The sequence below is a fragment of the Chelon labrosus genome (genome assembly GCF_963514085.1).
Source record: "Chelon labrosus genome assembly, chromosome: 15".
NCBI classification, from domain to species: domain Eukaryota; kingdom Metazoa; phylum Chordata; class Actinopteri; order Mugiliformes; family Mugilidae; genus Chelon; species Chelon labrosus.
This window is the reverse complement of record NC_140348.1, coordinates 22,100,813-22,112,991: the sequence shown is the minus strand read 5'-3', so window position 1 is coordinate 22,112,991 and position 12,179 is coordinate 22,100,813. Positions and strand designations below refer to the sequence as shown.

At 44.2% G+C, this 12,179-nt stretch overlaps 1 protein-coding gene across 1 annotated transcript in view; it reads left to right on the top strand.

Moving 5' to 3' along the window:
* sorbs1 (sorbin and SH3 domain containing 1) overlaps positions 1 to 12,179 on the top strand; it is a 32,682-nt gene that overhangs the window by 9,188 nt on the left and 11,315 nt on the right. Inside the window, exons 11-16 of the mRNA XM_084562350.1 lie at positions 307 to 342; positions 866 to 968; positions 1,973 to 2,087; positions 3,875 to 3,958; positions 8,255 to 8,304; positions 10,199 to 10,377. Coding sequence (XP_084418476.1) covers positions 307 to 342; positions 866 to 968; positions 1,973 to 2,087; positions 3,875 to 3,958; positions 8,255 to 8,304; positions 10,199 to 10,377 — 567 coding nt within the window. The remainder of the gene's footprint in view (positions 1 to 306; positions 343 to 865; positions 969 to 1,972; positions 2,088 to 3,874; positions 3,959 to 8,254; positions 8,305 to 10,198; positions 10,378 to 12,179) is intronic.

Sequence of the window (12,179 nt, the reverse complement as noted above, 5' to 3'; positions counted from 1 at the left end):
GTGTCATTTATAGCGCTAATGCTTTACAGTGCATTACTCATTCAGAGCCTTGATGCTCATCGATGCTTGGGTCCTTTTTTTAGCTCGGTAATGCTTCCCGCAAAGAGCTTTGATTTGACACACTTTGCTTGTGTTTGATGAACCTGTAATGTATGCCTAATGGAAGGTGTGAGGCCGGGGTCAGAAACACAGGGAAAAGGAGTATTTTTAATGCATTCTGAATTATTTAGCGGTGCGCCGTACTCCTTTGCTTTTCAACCATCAGAGATTTGTGGAGATGCAAATGATTTTCTTCCTCTCTTTCAGACGATGCTCCCACCCCACTTGGTTACTTGGAAGACGGTGAGTTGTGGAGTTGGACTTTCAGTTAAACATATATTTAAAAGGAAACTCTGTGCTTCCAAGAATATCATTCTCATATATTTTTAACATAAGGTTAACTCTTTATAGGGCACTCATTGACATACTTGGAAATTCAAAATTTCAACCCCAGAATGTTATTGCAGGGCATAAGAAGACTTTTTTACTTAAATTAAGATTAATGAAGTTACCATATATGGTTAGAAGTGGTAAACAAATGTAAACGTGTATTTTAGATCATTAGAACATAAGCCAGTTCTTCAATAAAGTAGTTCTCATGCTCAGCGCTCATGCAGAGGTGTACCTTGCAGACCACATTTGACCTGTGAACGTGATCTTCTCTAAATGGCTGTGTGAAAACCACATGCTTCTCAACCTCACCGAGAGGCACTGGGTCTCAGTTTAAGATGTGTGCCGCGGTTACCAAACATGGTTCCTTGCTCTATAAAGGGTTAAACACCGCGGTCATGCTGTTAAGACTTATCGCTTGTGCGCCTATTTTCAGTGAAATCGGTCCCACGGTCAAAAAGTGACGACGAGGTCGATTTGAGGCGCAGATCGATGCCGGTGCCAACGCGGTCCTCTTCCCTCAAGCCCCCCGGCAAAAGGTCAGCGTCCTCCATCTGCTCCTACGTGTACCTTATGACAGTACTATTTATGTTTGGTAGCAAAGAAATTTGTGGTTTTACGACAGAGAATACTTCAAACACCAAAATGTAAAACTTTTTATGATAAAATTTCTATTTCTTTCGTCCTCCAGTATAAAACCATGCATCAGTGTCCATAACATAACTGTTCTCACAGTATAAAGCCACCACTACATACAGTTAGTCTTCATTCACATACACTGCCAGTTAAATGTGACTAAACATAACTGTCCATACCAAAGCAGAAACAGAAAGCTTCTCCTTCTTCCTGACTTTGCATTTCTGAGGTTATTTCGTTACCAGTGGCTTCCAGTTACTGCGCCCTCCAGTTTTCACTCGAGGTGCGATAGGGCGCCCCTCTCTTCTCACACGCGTGTCAGCACTGACTCAGGATGATCTGCTCCCGGGGAAATGAGTGATGGGATGATGAAGGAGGACAGGTGAAGGGGGATAAACTGTTGCCCACAAAAGCTCCAAATGACATGTAGAGGATTGAGCTGGTGGTTATGGAAAAAACATTCCCAAACAGGTTGTTACCAGCGAATGATACTGCTGGAATCTTGAAGCCCAGACAGAATTAAAATATATATTTTTTTTTATATGTTATTTATACAGTCACTTCTTTATGAATATTAATTTTAGCCCGGTGTGTGATCATTTAGAAATTCTCCCAGGAAATGGTGAGTCCTGTTCTTTGTCACCGGCTCCAATCTTGTTTACCTAATCAAATTACTGATTTGGCCTCGAACATGAATTGGATTTTCTGTCTCGTCATCATTAGAGGAAGAGGGAGGACGTAGAGAGACAGAGCAGGCGTAATCAGGGCGGACGTCACATTTAAATAAATAAATAATAAACACATCTTAGCCTATGCCGGTTGCCATGGAGACTACTTGAAAAGGATTGGCTCCTTTTTTCGATCCCACACCACCCACCCCTTCCCTGACGCCCGCCTCTCTCCGCAGGAACGAGTGGGAGCCCCCGGATAAAAAGGTAGACACCAGGAAGTACCGCGCCGAGCCCAAGAGCATCTTCGAGTACGTGCCGGGGAAATCGTCGGTGCTGAAGCTGGAGAGAACGGTATGCTAGCCGCCTGCCTGCTTGCCTGATCCCCGCCCCCCCTTCCTCCTCTCTCTTTCTCTCTCTCTCCCTCTTTCTCTCTCTCTCTCTGTCTTTCTATATCCATGTTGTGTGAGCTGTCCTCCACCCATCATGCACCCTCCACCACCACCACCACCACCTCCTCTGTCTGTATCTAAGCTCCTGGGTGACAGCTTTACTAACAGCTCAGAAGGCGACTTATGTGTAGCCACCACATTCCTGAAGGGTGTCCTGTTGCGGTGACATACGATCCTGCTTGGAGGCAAGCTGGGAAGGGGCGGAGGGGGGGAGTATCACTTACAAGGATAGCCATTGTCTTCCTGTGTTCAATTTAAGGTTATTGGTCTGAATCGGCTCGCTGCGAGAGGATCCCAGCACAAATACAAAACATGGATCCCGTGTGCTTTCTTCAGGGGAAGTGTAACGCGCTGCATCCTGCTTTCATTTTTACCCACGACAGTTTGTGTTGAATCAAATGATGCAGCATCATCCGGTGTCCTAGATAGTAGCTGTGTTTTGTAGCTTTCACAGGTTTCGACTTCTGATATTTTCCTCTTACATAATATAGGGCATGGGGATAATCGGCACTGTGATGAAATGGTTAGTTGATTGCATAATTACCGCTTGTCTGATGCCCAGTTTCGTCAGCCAAGATCTAGCCCGATCCCAGCGCCAACCAGAGCACTCATTAGAGTTTGCTCCAGTTGTAAAATAATGAACTCGGTTGTTATAGATGAGTGTCCGTGTTGGTGGTGGTCAATTTTCCATTATGTCCATTTATTTTACTCAGGTCGCAGAAAAACGTTTCTTAAAGATTACTATTATTATTATTACATTTCAAAAAGTGGTGTGCATGTGGTCATCATCTGTACAGCCTGATGATAAGACAGACTAAAATGAATACCTTGCACATGTGTGGGTGAAAGACTTGCTTAAAGGTTAGGTTCATATTTTCACGCCATACGTGTGCACTCAAGCCATTTTTGATGGCCGCAAGTAGATCCTCTCCTAAAACAACTGCACGGGTTGATATGCAAACATTGCATTCAGAATCTTTTCTTGCTTAGCTGCAGTGTGGACGGGAGAGGCATTTACAAATGTCTAACTTTGTTGATGGTTTGACATTTTAGATGAGAAGATGTTTTAAGGCTCTCACATCTTATCCATATATCAAGCTAAAGCCAGCAGCCACTCACTCTTAACCTAGTGTAGCACACAGACTGGAGACAGGTGGAAAACCGTGAACCTGACGACAACATCTGCTTGCGAGCACCTTTAAATCTCACTGATTGAAAATGTTTAATCTTATTTGTTTAATCGATGTAAAAACTGAAGAATACAGACAGTTTATTATTTGTCTGTGAGTCGTGACTTCTTGGAGTCTCTGCTGATCGATTGGCAAACTCTCAGTGACAAGAAGATGTATTTATATCTTTATTTCTGTTGACAGGCTCGCTCATTTCATCTGTTTTCGGCCTTTATGCTAAGCTAAGTTAACCTGCTGCTGGCTAGTGCTTTATATGAGTCTTCTCTTCTTACTCCAAGCACATAAACATTTTTCCAAAATATCAAACTACTCCAAAGACTGACTGTCTGAACGTATCTTTTGCTTCAAATTCGTAGGTAATAGTGTTGGGTATAAGACACTGGCTGAAACTACAATGTGTGCTAGGTTCATTGCCTTGGTTTGTACAGTATATTGTGTGCTGTCTGAACTGTCTTCTCTTTGTCTTTCTCCTCCTCTTCTCGTTGCCATGCCCCCCTAGACTCAGGATGTAAGTCCAGAAGATGTAGATTTAGAGAATGAGCCTTGGTATAAATTCTTTTCAGAGATGGAGTTTGACAAAGCGGTAAGTGGTCGCTGTCTTCAGACCGACAGCGTATTGTATTTTTATTGCATGTCATAACATCCATGTTTAAATAATGTCTAAACAAACTGTGTCTTGTCTGTAAGGACTCCTTTAGTTTCTTCCCCAACTCTCACTTGCAGTATTGTAACGTGTTTTTAACGGAGCCATAAATGTGTTAGCATGCGTAAGAGGGAAATTTGTTTCCTCTTGAACTAAATTTACACTCATGCCCCATTTAGTTCCTACATTTTTTTTTTTTTAGGTTGTTGACAGTCATATCTGCGACAAATCTTTCAAAGCGCTCAATATAGCTGCTGCCGTTCCTCATCATCACCTCATACAATTTAAGAAGTTTTTGTCCCAGATGGTGTCTAAAATAGTCGACTGGGATCTATTTTTTGCGCTCTTTAAAAAACAGTTTCTCAGCAGTTTGTTTAAAACTGTGAGACTGACGGAGCACAATCAGCCCCGGCAAGAGAAAGCTGTCTCAGACTTAACGTTGACTGAGGCCTTTAATCTCTGTACAGTTTAGATTATTGATTAAGATTCATTATACTCCAGTAGCAGCACATGTGTCCACGATTATCAGTTAAATTACAGCAGGACTGTTTATTTCCATCATGTTCTTGTTACAATGGGATCTTTCTATCTCTTGCCAACTGTGGCAGCGTTCCTGTTCTTCCATGTCGTTAACTCAGCACCCAAGAGGAACACTGTGTTTTGTACATTGTGATGTGCAGACTTCCCCCAGCCCACAAAACTTGAGTGGGGGACAGTTGGGAGCCGATTGTGCTCCGGCAAAGATGAATCATATTGTTTGAGTGGGCCTCATGAGGTGATGGAGAGAAGAGTGACTGCGGCAACATCATCTGAGCGCAAGAAAATACACAATAAAATGTCTCTGATTGGTTGTAGGACTATCCAATTGCATGCAGAGGTATTTTTTTTTTCTATGTTTTGTTTGAAAGGCATCCCATAATGAAATCCAAAGGGAGTGTTGGCCTGGCTACTGCAGGTAATTTATCCAGAACTCCCTCCTCACTTGTAGAGGCTGCAGTCCACGCGAGCGTTAGGCTCCAGGATAATCCCAAGCACTTGAGATAATAATTGCTCTCTGTCTGCTCTCTGGTATATTTACCAAAATATCCAAAGGGGTGCAGGCATGTTGAAGCAGTATACAGTGTCATGCCTCAGGCCTTAGTGGGCACCAGACAAGTGTGGCGCTGGCCGCCCGCAAACAGATGTTGATTCCTCTGTCCGTCAGAGCCACACCCTGGATCATATGAGGTGGCACCACTGGCTACGACATGAAGTCATGTCTTAGCATCAGCCAGACGCAGGGGCCGTGTCTCCTGTTCCAGGTTAGCGTTATTATGTGGAGGAGGTTTAGCGGTGGCGGAGGCGGCAGACCCCGTCTCATGGCCGCCTGGATGTTTGCCAGATGAGCTCGGCTTGATGACTGGCTCCTGTTTAATGTCAAAGTCACTTCTAAAGCTGCATCTGGTATGTGCAGTATTTGACCTTAAGGCTCAGCCAGACACACTGGCTCATTGGAGTTTGATTGACATATCAGTACTCACTTGGTATTACTGGGGGAGATATGGGTGGAAGTCTGCAAAAAGAAGGGCGTTAAATAAAGAGCCAGACCCTCTTGGCTCGGTTGCAGTTAGGTCTTGATCTTGTTAGTATCTTCAAAGCGCTGAGGAGTGCCACTTCTGCTAATGAAGTAGGAATATAATGAGAGGAAACAATATTTAAAGGTTGTCAGATTAATTTGAACCACATCTTTTTAACAGGCCTTGTGTGGTTTCACACCACTAATTAGCCAGTTGTCAGCAAAACACCTCTAAAGAGTTAAAGAGCTGGGCTTAGTGTATATAATAATCCTAAAAGACCGCACTCCCTTCTCTTCTCCTCCACCCTGGCCTATCAATTCATCATTAGTTGTCCACCAGCAGCCACTTCTAGTCACCTAATAGCCTCTAAACAAGAGTGACACCTGTGTATAATCAAAGTAATGGTCCTCTTGTTTAATATTAACAACTTCTAGGTTCAGGGGGAGTCTAAAAACACATTCGGTGACAGCTACGGTCAAACATTAGCTCATCTATACGGATGGCTAGCTGGAGCTGGAATTCCGCACATGTCTCTGGTCAGGAAGAGCATTTTGCTCCCCTGCAACCGACAGAGTGACTCCATCTGTCGAGCATATGCTGACGTGGGGGCTGCTGCCACAGTGTCTCAGCGCCGAGTTACGAAGAGCCTCCCCCTATCACCTGATATATTCTAAAGGAAGCAACTCTGTAAGCCTGCCAGCTCATTGTGCTTTCATATTTAACCTCTGTTGCACACTTAACCTTTACCTTTAAGCATTTAGCGGAGGGGAGGTAAGGGGCTATAACAGGCCCTTCACACTGGGGGAGCTGTTTGTTTTCATGAGAACACATCAACACAAATAAGGTCCTGGAAAGAATGGGATTCGTGTTACCATGACCCACTCATGCTCGCTATTTTGAATATGAAAGCGGCATACGGGAGCTCTGAGTTGCCGGGGACACCTGTTAGGAAACATGCACCGGAAATTCTGCAGAAACATTGTCATCGGTGTTCCTCTGACTCACAGGGGCCTTCGTTCATGTCCATTTACAGCTCTGGACCTTTCGCACGGTTGCCTCTTTACGCAAGCAGTTTTAAATATGCCCGCCTGCATCTGATACGTCCACGCACTTACGGCGTCTCCTTTTTATATGCTCTCGACCCCTGTCTTCCATTTGCCGCCTTTATTTCATAAACTTCAGAGGATCCCGGCGGTTATGCAACTATCGTCCAATAATGTGATGCTAAGTGATATCAGCGCAGGATTAATTTTACCCTTTTATGTAAAGAAAAGTCCACACAAACTGACACTAATCAGGCATCTTGTAAATAACCAGATTAAGATTCCATTCCTTTACTCCAGATAAGCCTTCCATGCTTGTTTCCTGTTTACTTTCCACTGATGCTGTGTGTGTGTAAGCCCAATTACCCTGGGGTGTCAGAGGACACTATCTTCTCCAGCTGACATCAAATTTGAAGGGGATACAAGACGCGGCGGAGAAAGGAAGAGCCGCAGATTATTCAATGACACCGGTGTGTTCTCCAAGTCGACATGGAACATTTGGCTTTAAAAATAGATCAGACTATAGACCTGCCAGCCTGATGTTCTGTTCTTATAAAGATAGGCACTTATTCTGAAAGGTTATTAATGATCGTTCTGCCCCGGCAACTAAGTGGAAAGGCGTGTCGTGGCAAATGAGCTGTCCAGAATGTTCCCCCGTCTGGTCATTGGTGTGGGAAGCGGAGGCTCGGCCGTGCCGTGGGGAAGTGGATGTGGTATTAGCAGCAGGGCCGGGCTGGCTGGGGTGGGGGGATTGTGCAATCGTATTTGCAAACAACACTTGTGCTCTTATTCATAGTGCCCGAGTCACGCCTGTTATTTTTACCTGCTGTGACGTCCGAAAAGAGGAAAGCAACAGAAACAGTGGGCTAAAATTAGTTGGCTCTAAACCATTCAAAATGCTGGTGCTACCATGCTGATTGAATGACGCCCCCCCCTGTGTTTAGGAGATAATATCTGCTACCAACTACGCTTACTCCTGTAGTCCTTTAAACAGTTATTTGCTCACATTTTGTTAAATTTCTTTCAGTCTTTATGTTTTTACTGTGTCTTAATAACATAATTATCTGTTTCTACAATTTCTTTGTGTTACATTATTTCCTGTGTCAGTAAGCATCTGTATCTGTTTTGACAAGTCTGTGAGTCGGAGTATTGTGTCTGTGTGTGTGTATGAGAGAGTGTGTGGGTGTGTGTGTAATTTGGCCTCCTCGCACCACCAGCTGGTTAATTGTCCCCCGGTCTGGTCCAGTGGTAATGAGAGTGACTCAATACCAGACAAAAGAGATGGCTTCACTGGGAGACAGCCGCCCATTGGCTGAGCCTGTGACAGCCCCCTCCCCACATGGGCGCCCCCTGACCGATGCACGCCCGCCCCCCCCTTCCCTTCTACTCTCTTTACTGCCGCTTGTTTTCTCCAACTTGCATGCAGGCCAAAACACACGCTTACTCCTCCATGCCAAGCCCAGTCCAGAGAAGCTCAGAACCCCGGGTGCTCCAGACAAAAAACCCAGAGCAGCGAGAGAACGGCACAGAGGAAAAGAAGAGAGAATCTGGCCATAGCTAATGCTCCTGCCTCTGTTCTAGCTGGAGGAGACCTTCCTGTGGATCTATCAATGACTTCTTTGTTTGGTTTGTTGCAGAGTGCCCCCTCTTTCAGCCCCCTGGAAACAGCCTCCGACCTGCAGCAGTAGTAAGTCCATGCCTCTACTCCTTTTTTTTAACACCTCTGCTTTAAATCCTGCGTCGTCCTTCCTGCACGTAGATGATTATTTAAGGCTTGTTGTGGGGATAAACGTCAGTGAGAGATTTCTCCACCCTGTAGAGCGGGTCGGTGTACGGCGGGGGGACTACCGCTTCCTGAGGAGATCCCGTTAATAAGGCAAAAGGCTTCCAGAACAGCGTGTCCTCTGTCTCTATTTCGTTTTTAGTGAGGTGGGTGGTTGTAGTGTGGAGACACGGCTGCTGTGGGGGGATTTATTTAAAGACAGTAACCTGGATGTCACTGGGATAGAGGGAGCTCGCCCAGCTGCTGCATAACTTAAAAACCGTTATCTCCTTCTGAGTGTGTGTGTGTGTGTGTGTGTGCATACAGAATCAGAAACAAGATTACAGAAGCTGATTCTATTAAATCTAACACTGAAATGAATCTCAGCAAACCTTTGATCTCCTTGTTTTTGTCTAATGAGATTAAAATCTTGTGTTTTTTTGTTTGTGTACCAGAATGCAAGGAATTTAGGAGGGAGCAAAAGTAACTGTCCTGTGCTCATACAGTCCAGGGAAAAATAAACTTCTCCCTCCATTTCTCAAGAAATTTCCATCTGCTATAACCATTATGTCATCATGGCCAAGCATTTGAAAAGAGACTTCTCATCCGACTTTTTTAATCCATTGATTTGCTGTTAATTTGAAAGGAAGAAGCTCCTGATGAAAGGCTGCTGGGAGTTCACTTACCCCAAAGTTTTCAAAGGAAACCTCAGCTCGTAAACTGACTTCCTTCAAAGGCACATATGTTTATGGCAGGATGTTTTTTTTTTGTTTTTTTTGTTTTTTTTAGCCTGTTTGAAATTGGAGACATTTTGAAGAACGTCTGTGTAAAGATCATGTTTGAATGTAAAACATAAAACCACATGTGCTGTGTGTTTCCAGGCAGAACACCCACTGTTTGTTAAGGATTGTTATTGTCTTAGAAACAGGGGCAGCAAAAATAGCAAGCACCTACAAAAGTATACGGCGGGTGATGAAATAATCACCATGCAACCCCTCAACAACATCTTCCATGCATCATACTGGCATAAACAATTTCACTAGACCCTTCCTGAGAGATTCTTTCTTTTGCATGACTCCTGTGCCGTGCATTTCCCATGGAACATTTATGTGAAGTAACCTAGAGCTAAAATTATTTTAATGGATCTTCACAGTCAGCAGTTCACATGTTTTTTCTAACAGCTATGAAAGAGCTTCTTGTTGAGGTCGTGAACAAGGAGAGTAATGTATCCATACATTTGTGCAAGCGTGGAAAACTCTATAAAACTGAGTCAGCAGCACTTGCAGATGTTAAACACATTGTGGAAAATATATCACTCTTTCTCCCAACAATACACAAAAGAGATTGTAGGTTTTTATATATATATATATATATATTACCTATGCATTACTAGAGCCAATATCCATTTAACGACCACGTTTAAAGGAGCAGCTTGTAAAAGAGAGTAAACCTGAGGGTTGTACAGGTGCATAGCAGCGGCTGATGCACCATGTGGGAATGTTCAGTGAATATTTATAGAGAACTGTCCTGCTGGCCTCTCTGGAATGCCAAGATATCTGTTGTGCCCAGTGTCTTCTCTCGGTACCATCCCCCAAATTCTGCTACTTCTGGTCTTTTCCATCTGATTATTTTGCCCCCCCCATCCCCAAAAGTCTGCAAAGACAGGAATTACCTCAAGATAAGCTAAATAGGAACCATATGACAGCTCATTACCCAATTAGTGTGCCTCTGTTTATCATAAAAACATGTAGCGCAGCTCCTCTGAATGAATGTGGCTGCGTTTAATTAGCCGTCTGCTTTCCTCCCGTTTGCTGTCTAGCTCCTCCAACAAGTCTGGACACAGCGAGGTGGAGAAGGACGGAGGATCCTCCACGGGTGAGCCTGGGGCTCAAGAATGCGACCGCCATGTTTACAAGAGTGTCCTGGAGGGCGGCGACATTCCCTTACAAGGTCTACGGGCTCTAAACAAGCGCCACGGCAGCTCCTCCTCCTCTAAAGGTAGGATACCAGCCACTTCACATATGTGGCCAGTAAAATGGCATTTGCGTGTATGTTTATGTGCGTGTCTTAGGTAGACACTAGAGCCGGCCGTTAAATACCTTCCCTGCTGAGACAGAACCAATGATTTACAGACACTGATGTTGGACCGTTCACATTGTCAGACAGGGATACATGTGTTTCCGTTTACATTTTTGTTGGAATTCACACATTTTCTTTGCTCCCAGACTTCACAGCATTGGCCGATCACCTCACAGCATTCATTGCCACGGCAGCTTTTGATTTATTATTGATGCCATGGATGTTTTCATCAAATGTGTACTGGCCATCTGCTTTGGAAAACTCAGGGAGGGAGTGAGGTCGCCTTGTTAAGTCCATGGAAGCTAACCTTGGGGATTTTTCCCCCCTCTTGCTCCAGTTGTGCGTCGCCAGTCGCTAGGCAGGCTTAGGGCAAGACTCCAGGCCGGTTTAGTGCCAGAGCGGGGATGGATGAGGAGGTACGAGCGAGATAAACACTTCACAACTCAGCCAGACAGGGTTGAGATAAACAGGAGGGACAGAGAGGGTGGGCAGGCATGAGGAAGTCAGCTGTCAGTGTGAGGTCAGGGGCTGGAATGTCTGTGCACATGGCCAACGAGAGAAACGCTGGGGGAGGAGAGAAGATGTAAGGTAGAGAAAGGAAGGGACAGTGTGACCCGGGGTATGTCTTTCATTACATTCGGGAAGACACTCAACAAATGTCACTGTAGAAACTCCCCACCCAGAGTCAAATTTTCCACAGTGACTGACGAAATGTGTATATCTCAAAAGAAGAAACGTTTATGTTTGAGCGGTTTTTGGAACAAAGGAATGAATTTGCCAGTCAACTGACTAACGCGCTCCTTCATTAGTCTCCTGCCAGAGGCACAACCTTGATCATTAGAGTCTCTTACTGTTCCTGACTCAGGAGGTAAAGTGTAGACAAGCCACAAAAAAAAAGCAAGTGAGAGAAACCAAACCCTTGATCATGTGTTTCTGTCTTGTGCTCAAGAAATAAAAATATATCTTTGTGTTTTAAAGAACCGTGTCTCCTCCAGGGTTTTTTTTTTTTTTTTAGTGGCCAGAATGGTAACTCTTTACTTGCCATTTGCCACGGATGGCATTATATCAAGTCAGCTTCCTCAGTGTGTGTTCCTCTGGCAGATATGAATGAGACAGATCGGTCACTCGTGCTACAGACGTGCCTCGCAGCATGTGAAAGTGTTGAGTCATTTCCCGGCACCATCTGCTGTCACAAGCATACTATAGCCATGAACTGACATGAGGATTTCTCCGAGGAGCTCAACGGCCATATTTTACTTGGCAGCTCGACTCGGGATACATTTTTTATTTACAACCGTGTAGGAGAGCTGTTGCCAGCAGCCATTTATCACAGCAGCAATCTGTCTAGTTTGTTAATGTAGCGATGATTTGTGACGGGGGTTAAAAGCAGTGGGAGAAGATTTCACTCCTAATATAAATTCCGGTATTTATTTTATACTGTAGTGCTTCAGTCAGTGTATCACTCTATGACCTCCAACATCACACAACATTTCATTTCGTTGTTTTAATTCTTTTTCTTTCACCTGTTGCAATTTACAGTGATATTATTAATGCGGCGAATGTGTTAGACAGTACATTTCCCCTGCTTCCATTCTTACAAAGCATATTTCTCCACTATTGTACCATGCTGTTAGTATAACAGTCGTCTGTTGCTTGATGCTCAGTGCATCAAGTCTGCTTCCTCTTCTCATCTAAAATTTGATGGAAATAATTCTTTTATT